This window comes from Corvus kubaryi, unplaced genomic scaffold (genome assembly GCF_017639235.1).
Source record: "Corvus kubaryi isolate FWS band 111438036 unplaced genomic scaffold, C.kubaryi_AGA036_p1.0 split3-73, whole genome shotgun sequence".
Taxonomy (NCBI): domain Eukaryota; kingdom Metazoa; phylum Chordata; class Aves; order Passeriformes; family Corvidae; genus Corvus; species Corvus kubaryi.
In genome coordinates this window covers 47,214,893-47,236,403 of record NW_024582091.1, presented here as the reverse complement: position 1 = coordinate 47,236,403, position 21,511 = coordinate 47,214,893, and the positions used below count along the sequence as shown (strand labels likewise).

At 45.6% G+C, this 21,511-nt stretch overlaps 1 protein-coding gene across 1 annotated transcript; it reads left to right on the top strand.

The window, feature by feature from the left end:
* Window positions 1-1,509: 1,509 nt before the first annotated feature.
* On the top strand, window positions 1,510-19,782 carry ZC3H12D (zinc finger CCCH-type containing 12D). Its single transcript, XM_042016975.1, has 6 exons — window positions 1,510-7,317; window positions 10,953-11,395; window positions 15,816-15,955; window positions 16,925-17,159; window positions 17,771-17,877; window positions 18,550-19,782. The coding sequence occupies exons 2-6, from the start codon at window positions 11,013-11,015 to the stop codon at window positions 19,554-19,556; spliced, it is 1,872 nt and encodes a 623-aa protein (XP_041872909.1). The 5' UTR covers window positions 1,510-7,317; window positions 10,953-11,012; the 3' UTR covers window positions 19,557-19,782.
* The last annotated feature ends 1,729 nt before the right edge of the window (window positions 19,783-21,511 follow it).

Sequence of the window (21,511 nt, the reverse complement as noted above, 5' to 3'; positions counted from 1 at the left end):
GCATAAAAATGTGATGTAGATTCTAAATTGTTTTATTCTGTGTATTTGAGTAAGTTTGATATCTATTTTGATGTCATGCATTACAGTTCCTTTAGTTCTCTGTAGTCTTTGGCTTGAGTCCAAGGCTTAAAGTGGACTTGACTATAAAGTGTACTTGTCTAGGAAGCTGCCTTTTGATGAATCTCTAATTTTTATGTCCTTCAAAGTATGGAACTAGAAATCCAGGGCTTCCATAACTGTCTTCTGGCAAAACATTTCTAACCCTCTGTCGCGGGTTCGGTTTGTAACCAGGCAGAAACACCAATTTAGTGTAGTGGTTTGGTCCAAAATACTCATTACTGTTTATCTGCTGTGAGATAAGAATTAGGAGAAATGCAAAGCAGGCACCAAACTTGAAAGAATATAAAGAAGTTTATTAACAGACCTAAAAGAGGGAAAAAAAAAAATTATACCACCTTCAGAACTCTCCTCCTCCCCCCACCTTCCTCCCTTCTCCCACTGACAATGTGAAAAGACAACCCTTAAGATGTTCAGTCTGTTTACCACTTCCATAATAACCTTGTTCAGTCCATTTAGAAAGAGAAGTCTCTTCTTGCTCATGCTATGAAAACATTATCACAACGAGACAGCCGCCCACTTCCAAATATGTTCAGTCCATTTAGGAAGAGGAGTCTCTCTGCCTGTGTGTGAGTCTGTTCCCCCGACTTGCAGCTTTTCCCGCAACTGCTTTCGAGGGTCCACTCTTGAAGTTTTTTGGGGTACAATTTTAAGGTTGAGCCGTTCAGGAACAAAAACAGAGGCCCTTCTCCTTCCCTGGGAGCAAAGGGTCTTCATCATCTTCATCGTTAGGACTATCTCTGGGAGCATCTCTAGGGACTGAGGTTTTCTCCTTTCCCATTTGGAGCAAAAGTCCTCATCTGGTTCATCTCTCCCTGTCCAAACTCCTCATGAAATTACAGCTGCGTCAGCATCTGCCTATGATGTGCAGGTGCTTTTGCTTACGAGCTGAACACTCCACCCCCCCAATCTTCATGAAATTACAACAGGATACTCTGATATATCATAGCTTCCCAACAGAATTTCAGCTTTAAGCATCTCCTCTCTCTCTTCCCTCAGGTTTTCAGCTCTTCACAGCAATAAAAGGGTTAATCTCACCTAGGCCTTGCAGCTTTGCAGCTGGAATGTTGAATGTTTCTTATCGCAGTGGAGAGGGGGGAGAGCCGAGCCGCTCCGGCTGCCCACGGCAAGGCAGTGGGGGGGGTTTCATGGCTGGAACAGGTCCATGGCTTCAGGATGGCCGTGGCCCGGCCCGGCCTGGCCCAAGCAGGGCCTGGCTGGGCCCACTGGCCCCCACACGGGGCCCGCAGCCACCTGTGCCAGCACCGGAAACGAGAGAGAGCTTGGGGGGGAGTTTGTCTATTCTTAAATGTGGATCACAGAGGTGATCACAACTTTAAGTGGCTTAGAGAATTGTCCGTATTCAAACTGGCCAGCTGATGGGTTCTATCAGGTCCCAGAGGAAACTGTAAGCACCCCTTAGCAAGGACATCCTTTCCAGGACTATGCTTGCTAACCTATGACACCCTCTGAGACCCTGCAGGGGCTGGTGCCATCCTTGCAGAGTCTGAGCGAGAGCCTTCTGTTCCAGAGGAGAGGTAGCCAGGAGGCCTGTTCCTGGAGGTCTCAGGGAATCTGGGGCTGAGGACTGCTCACTGTTCCTTTCAGGAATGTTTCTGCCTTAGTCTGGGCATACGAAGATTCCAAGGAACTGTTCTAGGTCAGGATATGGTGCATTCAGAGCAGTGCTGCAGAGGCAGTAGGTTGTCTTGAGCTCTTCTTCCTCTTGGCCTGCTCTGTTAAACAAAGTTTGCACTATCATACTGTTATCAGTCCTGCTGTCCTTCTTTTCTACATTGCATTTTTAACTTGCAGAAAGACTGGCCAGATTTGACAAGGGTATGGAGATAGTGAAGCAGTTGCGTTCTTGCTTTCTTTAGGAAATGGCAGTCATAGAAACAAACAAACAAAAAAGCTTCCAGTTGGGGAGAATGCTGAATTCTTGCTGAACACCAGAGGTCCTCTTATTGGAGAGTTGTGATGTAACATCACAGAGTTTCAGCAGTCATTCCTAGGCTTCAGCTAGCCCTCAACCATCTGTGGGACATACTTATCAATGTTTAGCAACAAACGCCCTATTTCAGGTGAATTGCTCACTTTTCTGCAGCAGAAATGGCTTTTGTTTTCTTTGAAACAGGTAAATGCTTAAGAACTGAAAGTTTAAATGAGTAGTATATGGAAGTAAATAGTCCATTTGCATTGTTGGCCAAAGTCTTCAGAATAAAGGGTTAAAAAATCAGCGCATCCAAAAGGTTTCAGGTTTCTGATTTTCAGTATGCCCTGCTGCTTTTAAAAATACCCAGTTTCTTCAGATGGGCGAAATTACCTGTTTCTAAGAGGAAGCTTTCAGGTGTGGATGCTCAGAAATACGGTGATATTAATAGGCGATCAAATGACAGCCTCCAGTTTGGAGGCAAGTACTAAATCTTAGGGCTCCTGGTCTCTGCTGACGCTGGAGGGATTGCTGTTCACCTGGCACATGCACAGACAGCCGAGCACTCTGGGGTAGATGGGATTTACTGCTCCAGTCATCAGAAATTACAGTTGTGTATATGTGGTTCTTTTGGAAATTGCACGAACAAGCTGTATGGTCAGCTGAAACCACAAACATTTCCTGCTGTTCCTGTCCAGCCAGAGGTGTTGGAGTGGACAGGACTCTTCATTATCTGGGAGTCGAAGAGTTGACTTGTTTTAATCTAATGAGAATTCACACTTCCCTGTCATTTCCTTTTCGTCAATGCTGTATCTCCAGCCTCAGTTTCAGTATTGACCTGTGGTGCTTGTGGTAGTTAAAAAACAGAACGAAAAACCCCACCTTCCTCTCTAATGTTGAAAATAGCATTGAAAATATTGTAGCAGAAACATCAACTTCCTCACTGTGACATAGCTGAGGCCTGTTTGAAGGGGGATTCCTCATGATTTAGGCTCCTTGTTCATTCGTTGAAGGCTTAGAAACCAGCTCCTCAGAGTTTACCTGCAACAGCTTAAAAATATGATGTAGACTCTGAACTGTTTTGTTTCATGGATTTGAGTAAGTTTGAGACTTATTTTGATGTCATGTGGTGTAGTTCCTTTAGTTCTATGTAGATCTCTTGAGCTCGAGTCCAAGACCTGGAGTGGACTTGGCTAAAACCATGTTGTGAATAGGACCTGGTTGTAGAGCACTAAAGGCAAGTGGGAGAGGGGTAGGTTGCAACAGAGATCTCTCTCTAATCCCACAGACATCACACAAGTCAGGAGAAGAAGCATAAATGATGTATCCAAGTGGTTGGCATTGCAGGCTGGGAGTTACCCAAACCCAGTCATGGTAACCCTGTATTCTCTGGAGGTAATGCTCTGTACCTGCTTCCTTCCACTTGTCAAAAGAACACCCAACCCTAACAACCACACAAACAAAGCTAAACAAAACAAATTCTCCCCCGCCTCCCCTCATCTATTAGTTATTTGGACAAGCGTTTTAAAATTTTCAAGAAGCTTTGAACAATTTCTGATTCTTTTGCTGCTCTTATCTTTGTCCATCTCGCCTTCCTGTAGCCTGATTTTTTTAATGTAAAATTTGTACATTATTGACAACAGGATTACAGGTTTTGCTTGTAAGCTTCCTGGAGCATGGGTAATGTCTCTCCTTTTCTATCAATCACTTGTTGCATACAGGGGTAGCACAAGCAATTTGAAAAATGTTAAACTACAGTAAGATTTATGTATATACTGGCTACATGGCTGTATTTTTGTGTAAAATGCTTGGTCTGGTGGAATGTGCTTTTTCTCAGTGAGCAAGCCAGTATCACTTTGGTTAAACGTGGTAGCTGTGTTAAAAAGTACCAGCAGACCATATGTAGGGTTAGGTCTCACAAGCTTACAATAAATCATTGAAGCTGAAAGACAGTTCCAAGAGCCTTCTGAAATCTTAACCTGAACGGCAGTAAATTTTTGAACTTGAAACTTGTTTGGGACTTTCTGATTGTAAAAGGTACTTTTTTATTTTAAGCCCAGTGGAAAACAACTTGAGTCATAGCAGTATCTTGTTATATAAAAGAAGGAAAAAGAGGTATTTTAGGCAAAACCAAGTAGGGATCCTGCTACATCAGACCTTATGGATGGGGTTGAAATTTTCCAGGAAGTTACCATTGTCTACATTACTGAAATTGGTTTTCCTGTTTTTTTTCTCCCTGTTCTGTGGTCAGATGGAGTGCTTGCTACAGCAGCATAGTTTTGGGGAAGTAGGAAAGGTGGTCATTTTGGCAAGCATACCTCTTCTAAAGGTAGTGGCTTTTTGCCAGTCTGAATACGGGATTGCTTGTCAGTAACTGAGCTGGTGGTACTCTAGTAGGACCTACTAAGTTAGTGATGTAGGCTGAACACCTGTCTCCAAGTCAAGATTTTCAGTGTCTCCAACAGGGAGAGAATTTCACTGGCAGAAGACATCCAGATTTTGCCTAATAGTGTGTAAAAAACCATAGTTAAAATCGGGAGTGTATCTTGTACTGTTGAGAGAGCTTGGCTTGAGGGTCTGACCCAAGCCTTCCTGAAGGGAGTAGCGAAATATTCTCACTTGAGGCAGGATGGAGAATGTATTAGTTCCAGAACTATTAAAAATATTGCTGGCAATAGACCTACATTTGATTTAGCACTTGCTTTATCCTGACCTTCTTCTGCTGATTAGGGGCTGAAGAATTTTCACTGTGTTACTATGGGCATGTATGCTTGTTTGGTATTCACAGCAGGTGAGCTTTTCACATGAGGCAGAGGGTGATAACGCTTTTCTTTTGTGCTGAGGCAATAATGACCGTTTCCTTTAGCAAAGCAAATACCTCAGTGGAGTGTGTAGACCAAAACACCTGAGGTGTTCCACAGTGCCAGTTTCAAGAGAATGTTTTTTCCATGCAGAAGTCTAACCATCAGGAATGTGGTTTTGCACAGGGAGCCTCCTTGAAAGTCATGCTTGGTCATCTCCGTAGCCTCCAGGAGCTGCCACAATAAGCCTGCCGCACTTTGAGGTCGATAGTGATTCTTTCTGGTGAAGGTCTAGTTGTTTCACAAACCAGTAAATCCTCAGTCCTCAGCTCAGCATTGGAACATCCATTAGTGGGGAGATCTTCCCTTCTGAAAACTCCTACTGCAGGTCTTTCCTTCTTGAACATAACAATGGGCTTGAGCAGCAGTAAATTTGTGCTGGGAAAACTCAGCGTGCTTGTCAGCACTAGGGAGCACAGCAGAGAAAGGAAATGTCTATGAAACCACAGCCTTGGGTGCTCAAATGTGTGTCTGCTCTGGTGAGCGAAAGGGTGTGAGGCCATCTGAAAAGTTAAATATGCTCCTCTATTTCTCATGGTCTTCTTTCTGGTAGCTGGGGATCACCTAGGTAAAGGCTTTTGACAGGTTTCAGGAATTGGCTAAGGGTCTTGCCTTAATTGTCTGCCTACAATTTGAATGATGTCAAAGGCTTTTGCTCATGGCTTTTTACAGTAGACGGGCTTAGTCATTTCAACAGAAATTAAAATTCTCTTATCTAATTGACTTCTCTTTTCTTTTTATAGGATCCATTTTGCTCCTATTTATGTAGTAAAAAACCCATTTTACTGACAAGTAGGGGTTGCAATGACACTGCACAATGTAGTGTGCTTTCCTCTGTTGCCTGCCTGGGTTATAAATAATGCAGCAACTTTCTTTTCCAATAGTACTGCTTCGTGGTGGTCTTGTGATGAGGTGTGTGGCGTTGTGAAAGTTTAAATGGAGCAGAGAAGATCCCTCCTCTCCAGGGATGTTTGGAGTTTAGGTTGGACTTGATGATCTCAAAGGTCTTTTCCAACTTTTTGTGTAATTCTGAGTCCAAGGAGTGAGGAGTCAAGGGTTGTGGCTGTTCTGCTCTCACAGCCGTTCTGGGCAGCAGGGAACCCACATGTTCCTTTAGTTGTGATCTTAGGAGCATGCCCCTATTTCTGTGGCATTAACCTGCCCAGCCAGAGCTTAGTGGATCAGAGAAAGTGTTGTGCCCGAGGTAGGACAGAGGAGGCTGTGTGCTGCCCCTTTATCCTGTGATTGCCTGGGCACTGTTTTACACAGCAGCAGGGCATCCTGGGTCCCAAAGAATTTCCAGGAGTCTGGGTGTGATGCAAAGGCATCATCATCACCTGGAAACATCCAGGAAGCAACGGTGAGGCTTGCAGCAACCAGCAACCACTCTTTGGATTAAACAGGATACCACTACAAGGGGTTTGGCCACCCTGCTTCCTCCCACAAAGTATGCAAGTAGTGGGATTTCTGACTGGGAAAGGTCAACCTTGCTGTGGTGTGTTGCCTTGTGACCATGGCAGATGTACTCCCCTTCCACAGTGGGGCCACCCCAACCCTCCCTCGGGGCAGAGGGCACTGCATCTGCAAGAGCTGTCTGAAGCATCCAAAGGGTCCCAGAGGTCAACCCCTCCTTGAGCCTCCAACCCTTCCTGCTGCCTAAAATTGGATTTGAGGCATATTTCTTTGCCACGAGGTAAGGAAGAAGCAGAAAACATCAGGTGGCCATGGAGAAGTGCCTGTCAGTCTTTGCTGTGGAGAGGCTGAGTGTCTCTGAAGCAGCCTTTCAACTGAGGCACCAGCAGGCTGGAAGGGGTTGTTTGGTTTTTGATGTTTCATTGTAGTGTCCCAGAGCAGGTTCCCTCAGACACGGAGGTGTTTGAATGAGGCTTTGCAATACTGGGTGCTAAGCAAAATGTTGGTTTTTAAAAATACTTTTTTCTGTGTATCCCTGAAGGCCAGGAATTTGCCAGATGCACGGGAATGAGGCTATGCTAACTTGGTACAGCAACCCTGGTGGAAAACTTTTCACTTGACCCAGAATTCATATGCTATGTTCTCACTACCCAATGTTCTGGATCCCTGCTGGAGTGAGTTTGACTAACCTTTGCCTGTGACTAAGAATAGAAATGTGTTGGGAACCTCTCTTATTTTATTTTCCTTTTGGAAAACGAAGCGGAAGTTTATCAAACGATGGTTATATGAGAGCTTGGCCAGCCAAATGAGGAAGTAAAACCTTCCTATAAAATTACTTCTGCCCACTGCACTTCTTTGCTCTCAGCTGACATCAGCCTTACCTTTAAATACAAGTTGGTGACTTCCTTGTGAGCCTGGTACTGCTCTGAATCCAGCTTCTGGCTGGAGCATGGTGTGACAACACTGCTGGGACACAGAAAGAGCAACTGCCAGGTAAGGTGCAGAGCAAGTGGGTTGCCTGTGAGCACAGCTCACTCCCTGGGAAGTTTGGCTTTACTGTTTTTAGCAAATGGAGCAGTGAAGGTAGGGAAGAAAAAGGCAAATCTTTTCTTAGTCATCAAGAAAACAAATGACCGGTCTTGTTATGAAGAGTTCATGTGAATCTAAACGCACATAAAACATTTCACATTTAGTTTGTGAAAATAAAAATTCTTATTTTTCTGAAGGCAGAGTAGCCCATCTGCTTCTGGAGAAAGACCTCATGGCAGGGCTCAAATGGGCTGTCAGTCATAGGTGGTTTGCAGCATTATTCTCAGTGGTGAAGGAGGAAGAAGAAGTGGTCCAGCCCTGAGGTGTGAGGGGGAACACTGCGGTGGCAGGGAGCTGTAGCTGTGCTGCTTGTGCTGCTCAGCATACACAAGCACTTCAGATAACACCTAACCTGCTCTGCCTCAACCAATGCCAGGTCTGTCTGGGGCTGTGTCCCCTCTGCCTCTGCTTGGGCAGAGCAGGGCTTTGGGGAGGGGGCTTTGAGGAGCCCTAATTCCCTCTGGGTCAAACTGGTCCTTATTGTGGTTCTATGGCCTGAGGCTGCTGGAGGTGCTGCTCTGACTGGTCGCAAGTGGAGCAAACACCTGGTGGAAGGACAAGGAAAAATTACTCTTTAAAGTCATTCAAGATGTAGTAGTTACCACCACGTTTTTTGAAAAGTTTTTTCAATTATGATTTTCTAATCTTAAAAACCTGTCAAAATATACCAAAGGCAGAAAATCATAAGAGGTCTTCTGATTTTTTTGATCAAAAGTACTCATTAAAATACTAACATTCTAAAATGTTAAGATTGAAAGAGAGTTCTGGAAACCTGACTGAAGCCATTTCTTCTGTGTGTGTAAGAGGGGTCACAACACGACAGAGAGAGTGCTTTTTAAGCTAGAACATAGGATGGGTATACCATTATATATGGATAAATTTATCTGGGATATGAGAAGAGTTTGGCTTTCAATGGAGTGAAAACAAAACCAGCTTCCAGTGGGGTCTGCTGAGATGAAGGGAGGAAAGTGGCAGGAGGAAATCTAAGTAGTTTGCCAGTGAAGGTCATAAAGTTTGTAAATGGAATTTCACAACCTGTTTGTGATAGCAAAAGGTGGACTCTGTGATGCACAGTTTCTCCTCTTGTCATATGCTTTTTGTGCTGGTTATAAGCAACCAACTGACATGCTGAACTTGGGCACATTCCTGACTGTTTATGAATGTGTAAGCCAGGGATTTTATTGCCCTTTAATTCCCCCTTGAGAAGGGTGACCTCAGTGTTGTCTGTGACCAAGGCTTCCATCTCAGTTTTTCAAAATTGGTCTCTGTGGTGAAAACCCTGCAGTGACTCTATCGCCCACTCTTAATGTTTGGCCATGCTGCAGTAGAATTCCAGTGGTTAACTTTGCAGAATTACCATATTGCTGGTGATGGCTGATACTGCATCACATCAACCTCAGGCAGCCATCCAGAGCTCAGCTTTTCCCATACTTACCAAGCCAAAGGGATTCAGTGCTTGTGCAGAAGGACCAAGCTTTGCAAAAGGAAGCAAAGGGTGCAGACATGGACCACAGGCTTGGTGCTGCCTCCGATGGAGCATCAGAGTGGACAGAAGTACAGTGAAAATAATAGTAATGGCTATTAAAATATGTGTTAAATATTTTCTTTTCAACCTGGAGATAGATACTAACAAAAGTTTTCAATTAACAATAATTTATTAAAGTAATGTAGGCATTTTTAAAAAAATCAAGTAGTACACATGAAGTGTTTGGAGCCACTGACCTCACACCTGGAAGCAGGTTTTACTGTGCTGCTGGCCCAAATGTGACTGCTTCTGCTTTATTTGGTTACATCAACATATATCAGCTCAGAGAGTAGCTGTTTCAAAGATGAGAAATCATTTCAATAATGAAAATTTTCATCTTTAGTCAATGAATTAAAAACAAGGATTAGATGCAAAAATTGTTACAGAGTGCACCATAAGGAAAAACTGTCACTGACTAAAATAAGCAATGCTTTAATTTAGATGGAAAAATACACACAGTAACTGCTTTCCCCTTAAAATTATGATATATTTAAGGTATTTTTTATTTTATTGATGCTGTTTGTCACCTTTAACTGGGAGCAAGATTTGTTCCACAGAATACTTGAAATGTATAAAGCTACACAGAGAAGTAAAGGTCAAAATTTTATGAGGTGGGGTTATATCTAATTATCATGCTTTCCTGCTGAACCAATCAGTTTTAATTGAACTGAACCCAGCATGGATATCTTCCTCACGGCCTGAGGCGGCTCTTATGCCTTGGGGAGGAGCTTTACTCTGAATCCTCTCCCAGCTCCTTCTTTCCAGTACCTCCATGCCTTCTTCCCCAAGGTTTCAGCTTCTGGCTCCTGGGGTGGCCCACTGCTGGGCAGGGAGTGGCTGGCAGACCAGGAAGGGGAGCTGGTGTGTGGGATGTGGTTCTGGCTCTGGGCTCAGCATGGAGGTGGTTGTTTGGTCAGTTAATTCTGCATCTGACCGCAATCAGCAAAGGGAAGAGGGCCACCCTTACATTCCACACGTGGGTAGAAGAACCAGCCACAGCTTCTAACCAGGTAGCACCAATAACTGCAGAAATGTGGCAAGAGATGCTTCAGTGCAAGCAAGCCAATGGTGACTGAAGGTGTTTGGCTTGATAGATGAGTGGTCACCACGTATGCTCTTCTGTGTCATGCTTGTTGGGCTGAAGCAGCTCTGGGTATCCCTGACTATGCTGCCCATCACCTTCATTCACTGGGTAGACCAGAAATTTACGTGGTGCAGTTCTGGAGAATATGAAGTAGCTTTTTGCTACTTTTGTACACTCATTTCTGAATTACCAGTTTCTCTTGACAATAAACGTAAGTGAAATTGAAACCACTTTCTGGATCACCTGCTTCCAAGCACCGTCCTGATGGCTTTCAAAAAAACAAGCTGCTTCTCTGAACATAAAAGCCCTCACTGAAATAGCAAGTAACAGGAAAAGAGTAGTCAGGCGTCATCAGAACTGATGAGTGACAGAATTTCAGAATTTATGTCTGCGCAGACACAGACAGACACATAGCAGGAAAAAAAAAACTATAAAAAAAAATCTGAGTTTCCAGATACTTTGCAAACAGCATGTTTCCTTAAATCACTGGATGAAATTTGCTATACTTGTTAAGTTGCTATGGCATCTGAGCCCATCCAGTAGAATTTGACAGATATTCATCTTGGGCTGACAAGCCACAGAGCAAGTTGAAAATCCCCTTTGTGTCATTTCCTGTGAGATAAGTCTGAAGAACCAACTCACGCATGCAGCCTGTCTGCATACAGGCAGCCTGGCGCTGCTCTCCAAGTAAGGTGACACCTGTTTGACATAATGTTTGGAGAGTGACGAACATTGCATGGGACACACTGGTGCTTTTATAATTAAGAGCAGACCAGAAAAAAGCTTTAATGCTGAGAGAAGATTGGATAGTCTCCTCAGAGAGAAGACAGCTGATCTGGTGGTCTCTGCTGTGCACTAGACAAATAACTGAGAGATTGCATGTTCTTCCTCAATGGTTGTGTTTTGTTATTTCTAATCTTTCCCTCCCAGAAGCTGATGCCTGTGGGACATAGCTGGGAAGACAGGAGCACTGAGTTTAAAGGAACGTAAATGTGTGCTAAAATGGCACTGGCCAGTTCAATTTCTAGCAAAGTGGTGCCACCACGCTCCAGAAAAGTTTCTGCAGCAGGGGTGGAAGTGCACCAGAGCAAGCTGGATTTCTTCTGCAAGCTGGGCTATGGTAAGCAGGACATCTGCAAAGTGCTGGAGAACCTGGGCCAAGAGGCCCTGGAGGATGATGTGCTGAAAGAGCTGATTCGGATGGGGAGCAAACCTCAAGCTCTGGAGAACCAGGCTCAGCCTTCCCAGCTAAAGCTGGTTGCCCGTGGATCATGTAGCACCACACCGGGGCTGAAGTGGCTTGGAGAAGATGAAAGTGATGCTTCCAATTGCTTGAGACCCATTGTGATCGATGGCAGCAATGTTGCAATGAGGTAAGCTCCTGAAAGGCATCTCTCTTCCTCTGAGGCTTTTGAATTTTAAAACTGATGGCTTGAAGTGTGTTTTTCCTTCGGGTGAGAGGTGCGTTGATGCATCTGACGTATGAACAATTGGTTATTCCTGTTCTTTGGCTGATGCACAGCTTCTAAGGACCTGCTCTCTTGATGTCCATGAATATGCACATCACATGCAGTTACTGGCTCTCTCTACATTCTGACTTTTTATAGGGCAGCCTCTGTCCAACCACTACTGTTTGTGGCAGTGTCTCTCCCTTTGAGCTCACCATTAAATTACTCCCCCTTTTCAAATGGGCACCTAGAATTTCCAAACCGATATGCTGTGATGTTTCCAGGAAAATCTGATGAATAGATAGACAGACCACCCAACTAATCTAAGAAGGAGAGGGGAAATAAAGTCAGGTGGCTGTGGTTTCTAACAATATCACAGTTGTACCACTTTGACTTGCAAGTAAACCCCAAAAATGTTCCCAGCTTGTATAATTTTTGTTGGTTTTCGATTTGGCTTCTGTTTTAGGGAAATATCAGGGAATTGATAGTTGACTTGTATTGAATAGATTCATTTCCTTCTTAGTCATTCTTCTTCTGGGAAATGTTGCATCAGCCCATCCTGGTCAATTACATTTCCTGAGCTGTGCCCTGGCACTGTGAAAGCACTCTTACAGATGGGGAGCCTGGCATGTCCCTGTGGACGGGATGTCCAAAGACAGCAGTGGGTTGGCCTCTGTTTATCCAGGCAATGTGGAGTAAAGAGTCCAAGAAATGGCTATCCATTTCTCTGTTAACTTCCCTGTCCACTCAGCAGGGCCAAGCCCATCCCTGCAGGCTGGGACAGGGCAAAGGAAGGCTTCCTCCTTCAGTCAGCAGTCCTGTGAGGTGAGATGAGACCACACCCCCTCTGGTTAGAGAGGAAAGTGGACAAGCACACCCAGAGCAACTGGAGACTAAGCAAATTATGCCATCTTGTGGGTGAAGGGAGAAATCCCAACCGAAACCAAGGTTCCCTGCTCAAGGCAGCTCCGGAGGAGTGGGAAATACACAACAGAGCAAACTTGCTTGGCATTCTCTGGGCCATGAGCTCAGTAGCCAGGTGTTAGGCTCTCCTGCCCTGCTTTGCCTCTTCACCCAAGCCCCTCCTCAGGGTGTCTTTCTTGCCTCTGCGAAAGAACTGAGCACCCGCTCAGGCAGTGTGGCAGAGCTGATCACCCACCCTTTCAGTGTGCCAGGGTCAATATGACTCCTGACGGGCCACGTGCTCTGTTCTCAGCTCTCTTGGCACAGCAGCTTTGAGCTTCAGAAAGGCAAAGGTTTTACAGCTCTTCTCAGATGTCCCAACCTCTGTCTTGATAAAAAGTTTGTGGATGATGGAGGAGACTGTTGAGCTTGTCAGTTCAGTTGGTACTGAACGGGCGCAGCCTGGAAGGAGCTGCTTTCCTCTCCTGGGTGCCTTTCAAAGTGGTGCTGAATGACATTTGCTTTGGCTAACGGGGTAGGCCTGGTGAGTGCTTTCAGTATCCTTGCCTTAATTTTTCTGGTTTGCTACTATCAGGCAGGGAAGGACTGTTTGCAGATGTCAGGGGAAAGGGATATTAGGTTCCCTTGCTGGGGAAAAACTCCATCATCATCATCACCAACAACCATAAAAGTGCAGCAGAAGCAGCAGTTTAGGGATGAAACAATCAAGAAGTTAGAGCTTCAAGTGGCAGTTTTCTGCATGGAGAAAAATACCTTGAGCATTTGTATTTACATCTTAGGATTGGTGTTTCTGGAGCATTTCGGGGTTGGCACTGAGGACCCACTGCGCAGTGCAAGGCTTTGAAAAGGATGTGGATGCCCCAGGGTAATGAAGCGAGTCGGCAGTCTTCAAGCATCCATCAGCCCACCCAGAGAAGCTGAATTGAAAATAACCTTGCCTTCAGCCAGTCTCACTCAGCAAACATCTCAGCACACTTTGTGTTTCCATCAGATGCAATGAGAAACTTAGCTGCCTGCCAGCCTGTCCATGGGAAGTTTAGCAAGGCTGGTGGAAAAAATAAATGGAGTTGTGTTAATAGGGAAAAGGAACTGTCATAACCATATTCACTGCACATGCATCACCAAAGAGGCTGCTGTCTCCTCTAGTGCTTGCACTTACGGCTACTTTTAAAGCTGTGGTAGCTACAGAGGCCTTTCCCTAGGCCTTTCTGGCAAAGCTGTGGCTGATGCTGTGTCATGGCCAGGTGGAGATGGGGCCATTTGCAGCTTTCAGAAGTTGGTTTGCCTAAACTTCCTCTCAAAGGAGTTGGAATGGCACAATTTAAAAAGGGCTTCCTGAGTGCTAATGATGGATTAACTGCTGGAGTCACAAAGATGCCAAATTTCTGCTTCATTTTCTGAGAGATGGGCCCTGCTGGTCTGTGACCCAGGTGCAGTGTACCCTGTTGCTGGCAGGAGGGAGAGATGACCTTGAGTTATGACAGATCATGGGTACGTTATGGTCCATGGATTTCAGGGTTGTGTGGGAAAGGGGACTGACAGGAGCCAGTCTGTGCCCATGCAGGGAGGATGGAAAGCCCTGAGGGCCCTGCTCCATTGCACAGCAGTCCCTGGTGTTCAGTGGGGACACCACAGCCCCCCACACGTGGTCAGAGTGGTTCAGATGGCCCCCAGGTCTGGCTGTAGCAGTGTGGCAGTAGCTGGATTAAGTGATAACGCTGAGGAACAGCTCCAGGTGCCTCATCTTGCTTGTTCCACTCAGCCTTTTGGCCAACCACTTGTGCTTGAGTACTTCACTTTCTGCACTGGGGTACACCTAGAACTGCCTTCCTAAAGCTCACAGGATTACCTATACAAGTAGTCAATATTAAAGAAAGCTGTTGCTGAACTTATGTTTGAGTCACGGCATCAAAGTTGTACCTGGACTGCCTTTTAAAGGCAGTTATCTGAAAAAGTCACCCAAATTTCCAATTCACCTGTCCAGGTGATGTTATGAGTATCCTGGGTAGATCCTATCCTTTAAAACCAAACAAAACAGCTGTTCTAAAATGGAGATTAGGTATGTCAAGCACTTCAGGCCATTTATTATTGCTAAGGGTTTTATATGACTTCCTATTGCCTTGATACCTCTTAATAGGCAACCAGGTTTCTTCCACCAAATGGTGCTGTTTTTCATTTGTGGTCACCATTTCAGGACAGAAACTTATAATGGCTGTAAAACGGAGCTTTGGTTATGAGGCTGATGTAGGCAGAACCTAGAGATGGATCCCTGGGATGTGGTGGTGGGAGACTCATTGAAGACTGTGGCATTGTCCTTGACTGGTCTGTGACTGCAGGTGGGTATAGCAGCCAAGAGAGTCATTCACAAGGGCTTTTTGCAGAGGTGAAAGCCTGAGTGAGACTGGCAATATCATGCAGGAAGGTCAAAGTAGAAGGATGAGTATTCTGTCAATACTGTGAGGGTGTTTATCCATTTAGGACTTCGTGCACAGTTTATTTTCGTTTTCTTGTGCTGAGGTAGTTGACAAATGGCCTTCCTTTACACATGCACTGCACTGTGGTCAAATTTTAGGTAAGTGAATGCCAAGCAGTAGGAATTTTCAGGGAAGGTGAGAAATTTAGAGGGATGTCACCCCTAGTTGTTTTCCTTGAGGTTATTTCTGGTCTTATGCTACATTTTGAATTGTTCAGAACCCACTTTGCTGGCACCTCTAAAACACTTGTCTTACGGCTTTTCTACCTCTCTGTGCAATGAAGAAAATATCCACCAACTAGGGCAAGATAAAAGTGGGCCTGAGGTGCCTGTGGCCATGCCCACTGATGTATTGTCCCTTTTTTGGTGTCCTGGGTTAGGTTCTTTATATTTCCCATCCTGCCTCTTACAGTTTTCCTTCCCCCACATGTTCTCATGTTTCCAAAAAAGATCACCAGTGGAGTGCCCTGTGATCACACATGCAGCCACTTCAGACATTAAAATCTCTAACAGCCCTGTTACCACAGAAGAAAATTCCCACATTTTGTTTCTCACAGGAGAGCCTCATGGGTTTCTGCTTGTGCAGGAAGAAACTCTCACTCCTCTAACCTTTTTCAGACAACGTGTGTGAAGGGTTTGACAAAGCCTAAGGTCTTGCTTGTACTTAAGTCCATCCAGATACAGATGGAAGGAAAAGGCTTGGGTCACAGAAGTGGGGGATATGATACCTCTGTTTTTAAGTATCCAAACTGTTTCAGATAAATCTTTTCAGCTGTACTGGAAGAGGTGTTTGGATTTGTCCCACCAGGACACCGTGCCAGGTTGTTTTCTTGAAAACTGGTGAATGACAAAAAAACTGTTTATTTTGCCTTTTCATTACTGGCTCAGTTAAAGAGAACTCCAAGCTTCATAAAAGCCTTTCCTCATCATCCTCTCTTTTTTTTATAGTCATGGAAACAAAGAGGTATTCTCCTGCTGGGGGATCCAGCTGGCAGTGGATTGGTTTCGAGAGAGGGGGCACACTTACATCAAGGTTTTTGTCCCACTCTGGAGAAAGGAGCCCCCTCGACAGGACAGCCCCATTGCAGGTAGGTCACCATCCTGGGTGTAATTTGGCGGCCATCAAGTGCAGTTTGGAGACAGGGGGTGTGAAGAACCCAGTACAGTTTTTTTCCCGTAAAGACAAGCACAGTGCAAGTTCTGCATCAGACTTCCCTCACTTAAATGAGTCATTAATTCATTGCCCCATTCAGTGCTCCTGGCTAGCAGCTAAAATTGCTTACAAGGCTTTGTTACACTGCTTTGAACCTTCTGCTTAACAAGCAGCAGGTGCTGCCAGCTGAGTTAAAGAAGAAGTTTGTCAGCTTGCAGTGAGCCTACAGAGCTTTTGAGGCCCTCCAGGAGACAGTGATGTTCATTACTGCATGACTATTATCTGTTAGCCGGCTGCCCAACACAGAGGGTGCACGGGCTCCCCTTCCAGGAGAAGAAAATGCATCAGCAGAAGTCTGTGGAGGGGAGTGAGACTCAGTTTTTTTGGAAGTAGATCTGTGAGATCTGTGCCAGCAGCTTGGTGTCTGCAGAGGAGGCTGATCCACCTTCCTGCAGAGAAGGAATGGCAAGAGGTCAGAGTGTCCTCAACAGCAGCAGCAGAAGTTAATTTATGTATTTTATCACACACATTTTATCTCCAGGTAAAGCTTATGTCAGGGCTGGTTATGAGCCTTCTAGCATCTAGCAGGGTAAAAAGGGCACTGCAGGGATTCAGTATCAGACTGTGGTGTAGAATTCAAGGGATTCTTTTGCAGATAAAAATCAAAAAAGGGTGTCTCAAAATTTACAAGTCGATGTTCTTCTAAAAGACCTAATTTTTGATTTGCTGAATAACCACCAGATATCACTGCATCTGAAAATTGCACCACTGTGAGTTTCCTGAAGTGCTGAAATATCTTTAGATTCCTGTAGGTTTGTAGCAGATGATTGAGAGCTGGTCATTTTTAATTAATTAGTTCCTTTTTTTTTTCTTCCCTTGCCTACTTTGCCAACCACCCAACCAGATCAGCACATTCTTGAAGAGCTTGAAAAGCAATCTATCCTGGTCTACACACCCTCCCGGAAGGTGAAAGGCAAGAGGGTGGTTTGCTACGACGATCGCTACATAGTGAAAGTTGCTTATGAGAAGGACGGAGTCATTGTTTCCAATGACCACTACCGGGATCTGCAGAATGAAAACCCCGAGTGGAAATGGTTCATTGAGCAACGACTGCTCATGTACTCTTTTGTCAGTAACAGGTAAGGGATGGATGGTGTTAGAGAATCTAGAATTTAAACGTTATGGGCCGTACCTCCCATGAGTAGCAGAATACATGAGCCTTTTCATGAAAGGAATTTACTGCAGCTTTTCTTATCTCATTTCTTGAGTTCCTGCTCCCTCAGCTTTGGTCTTAAAACCTCCCATGTCACTCTTCTATGAACTTTTCTACTTGAATGGCAGCATTAGTGACCAGCTTTCCTTCTTTCCAGTCCAATTTGTGATATTAAACCAAGGGTTGCTATCTTCCAGGTTCTATTTCCTGTAAGAAGCAGAATTAAATCCATGAGAGGAGGCTGGCAGGCAGTATTTTTAGTTCCCCTACACAACAAAGCATGACTTTTCCCTGTGTTTCTGCAAACACAAGAAGCTTGTCTCTCTGGCCCTTCACCATCCTTGTTGGGGGAGGGTTTTCATTAAAGCACTTGCACCATGTCTGAGAGGCTGAGCTGAGTGCTCCTCTTTCTGTTCATACCAACGTTTCTCCTGAGTTTCCTAATGCCTGAGGTGTGCAGGGGAAAGGCACTTCACTGAGACATCCAGTGTGCACAGACATGTGCTTATATCTGTGATTTTTTTTTTACTTTTCCAGGTTTATGCCTCCTGATGATCCATTAGGCCGGCACGGACCCACCCTTAGTAACTTCCTCAGCAAAAAGCCAGTCCTTCCTGAAAAAAAATGGCAGCCTTGCCCCTATGGTTGGTTTCTCCCCATGCTGTGAACTGCCCCCTGCTTCCCAGCAGTGCTGTCCCTTGGCTAAGGGCCACTGCCACATGCTGTCCTGCTTTGTGTGGTAGGGACTTGGGTTGGGGTTGCTCAAAGGTGTGATGCTTTTTTGTTCTCCTGCTTAAGTGGCTTCGGCCTCAGCAAAGGCAGGGGATGTTTCTGGCTTCTCCATCCTTGCCCGCACACAGCTTCCATGGCCGTGCTGACCATCCTGCCTGCACACGCTTCTCACTTTGTGGAGTGGATTGTTCCTGCAGCACTTGGGAATTGCCATCCAAACCATCTCCCTCTTTCCCCTCCCAACAGCCCCCTAGCAAAGTGCAGGTTTCTCAGACGTAAATCCCTATGCCATTTTTTAAAGCAACCTTTTGCAGCAACAGGCCTCCCACCCAGCCCACCGAGTGCAGGAACTGAAGCATGAATATCAGACACTTCTAAAATAGCAGAAACTTCCTTTTACTGCTGCTTCACCGTGCTATTTATATCAGCAGTATTTAAATCTGGAGTCAACAGTACTGCGTTTGAAAAAAGTACTTCCCCTTTCTTCTGTGTTCATCACACCCAGTGCTGGGGAGAAGTGATGTGTGCATTAATTGATGTTGGTGCTAGTGACAACTTCCTGTCTGATTTTTTTTTTCTTTCAGGTAAAAAATGCACCTATGGCAATAAATGCAAATTTTACCATCCAGAGAGACCACATCAAGCTCAGCTTTCAGTTGCTGATGAGCTTAGGGCCAAAACAAAGGTCCTGTTGGCCCTGGGGAAAGAGGAGGAGAGGTGTCAGTGCTCCCCATACACGGCCAGAGAGCCTGCACCCTGCGATGCCTGCACAGAAACTCTGCGAGAAGCCAGAGGCTGCTCTGGGCCTTGCTGCTACCCAGGCAGGTCCCAGGGGAGCTGTCCTGAGCAGACATCCCCTGCCTGGGCTGGCGGTCCTGGCTCTGACCTGGGGCTGGAGCAGCGCTTGCCACAGCAGGAGCCGCTCCTGGAGAAGATGTCAGCAGTGTCCATCAGCGACGGCACCTACGGCTGCAACTGGTCCTTAGGCACCTCTCAGGACAGGGGGGCCGTGGACAGCCCTCACCACTGTGCTGACCTCAGGGACAAGCTGTTCTCACTTCATCACCCTCAGAGCTTGGACCACACCAGCTCACCCAGGTGCCCTTTCCAGCAAAGGATGCTCCCACCTGCATGGGGTGGGATGTGCTCAGAGCACAGCTGGGCTCAGGAGTGCCATGGTGTGCACGGAACAGGTCACAGGAGCCATCACATCCCCCAGGGTTCTCAGCACAAACAGGCCCTGGAGACACAGCACCATGTTTTGCTGCAGCCCACAACTCTGTCCCCTGACAGGTTTCCCCTGTACAGCCAGCACCAGCAGCAGCAGCACCACTGTTTCCCCAGCCAGCCCCCAGGGCAGCCCTTTCAGCTAGATTCCAGCAACGGAATGGGCTTATTCCAGAAAGCCCATGTGTACCCCAGTGCCTCTTACAGGGAATACTGGCCCACCCCTGCTGCAAGGCCTCCCTCTGCCCAGCAAGTAAACATACACAGGGAGCTGTGTTCCCCTTATCCTTACAGTGAGATGAGCCAGGTCACCACTTTGTACCCCAATATCAAGGATAAGGGGACTGGAGTGCTTCCCCTATGAAGACAGGCTGGGAAGGTCAGGGCTGTTCAGCCTGGAGAAGAGAAGGTTGCATGGAGACCTCATAGAAACCTTCCAGTACCTGAAGGGAGCCTAAAAGGAAGCTGGAGAGGGACACTTAATCAGGAACTCTAGTGACAAGACACAGGTGGACGGCTTCAAACTGAGAGGGGGTAGGTTTAGATTAGATTTTACGATGAAATTCTTCATTGTGAGGGTGGTGAGGCGCTGGAACAGGTTGCTCAGAGAAGCTGTGGATGCCCCATCCCTGGAAGTGTTTAAGGCCAGGTTGGACAGGGCTCTGAGCAATCTGGTTTAGTGAAAGGTATCCCTGCCCATGGCAGGGGCATTGGAATTAGGTGATCATTTAGGTCCCTTCCAAACCATTCTGTGGTTCTATGATATTGCCTGCTTGACTTTAATGATTCAAAGACACAGAAACTTGTGAAACCTCCAGAGCAAACCATCCCAATAAGCACAAGTCCTAGGGCAAGAAGATGCCATTCTGAGGCTTAACTAAGTGTTATTGGGGGCGTTATGGCAAGGATTACAGCTGCTCCAGGAACACGAGTATAAGCATCAGCCAGCTTTGTTGCACGGGGCATCGAGTTGAGGCAAAGGCTGTCATCCCCTGCAGTGGGATTGCATTCTACCTCCCCTGAAAGTGAACAGGAGGGCTCACGGTTACAGGGCTGTCAGCATTCAAACCTCACTAGTGACTGGATTCAGGATGGCACAGATTTTCATTAATGCCCTGAAGCACTGGACATGTTTTTAGAGTCCTAACCTATAGTTCAACTTCTGTAAAAGAACCGTGCCCAGTGAAGGGCTCTCCCATGACCTCCCTGTCACCACTTGCTCAGCCAGCACAGAAGATGATTTGCCCTGTTCCCCCTGCACAGGCTGTGCTCCCAGCTAGAAGGCAGATTTGGGTCCCTGTTATTACTCGATACAGGCCCAACCAGCTGTTGTTGAGCTTTCAAAGATACATCTCGTGCTTCTAAAGCAGTGCTGAGAACACACAGAACCACCAGCAGAGGGGCTGGAGGCGCACCAGAGCGCCTGAAGGAAGCCACAGGTACATTTCTCAGAAAAGGGACACACAATGTAAGTCAAATCAGGGAAGTCATCTTCAATGCAAGTCCTGGTGTGGACTGAGGGCTCGGGGTTGGTAATTAAAAAACCCCAGAAGTCCAGCCAAAGAGGAAAAAAAACCAAAAAAACCCTTGAAAGTGTCTCCTGTATTGAACAAGAAATCTGTTGTTGACTTAACCCTTAATTACCAGATGTGGCCCCATAATGCAATTATGCAGCTGATATATGACTGTAAACATTTGAACTATGTTCTGTTAGGACACGTTTGATTTTCAGTAAGCTGTAAAGCTGCTAATCTCTGCATTATTCCACTGAATTCTTCAGGTTATAATTCAAATACTAAGGTTGATCCTGAAGGTTTTTGGCACTATACCAAAGTTTGAGTATGTCAGTATGACACGTTTTAAAAATGCTTTAACACATTATAAAATGTTCATCTGTAACATTTTGTTCTGAATAATGTCTTGTTTATTTTCTGGGGTTTGCATAGGTTGTTTTGTTTTGTTTTGTTTAGGTTTTGGTTTCGTTTTCTTTTTTTCCCAATCCTCTTAGCACTGATGCTTCAACATTCTGGTGAGATTTTCGAACTCCCTGACCCTGCAGTATCTCATTTCTCTGAAGTGCAGAGTTTTTAGTTCCAGGCAGGAATTAAACATGGTCCTCACTGAGAAGTTGGAATTCTGTTGCTTTCAAAAAGGTAGCAGTAATTTACTGCTAGTGACATTATCACATGGTGCATTTTCTGAAAGTGGTGATAGTTTGACCTGCTTCCCTCTGGAAACCACCACCAGCTCGGTTGGTTTTTTGTTTTTTTGGTTTTTTTTTTAGTGATGGTGTTTGAAGAATCTTCAGAAAATAAGTAT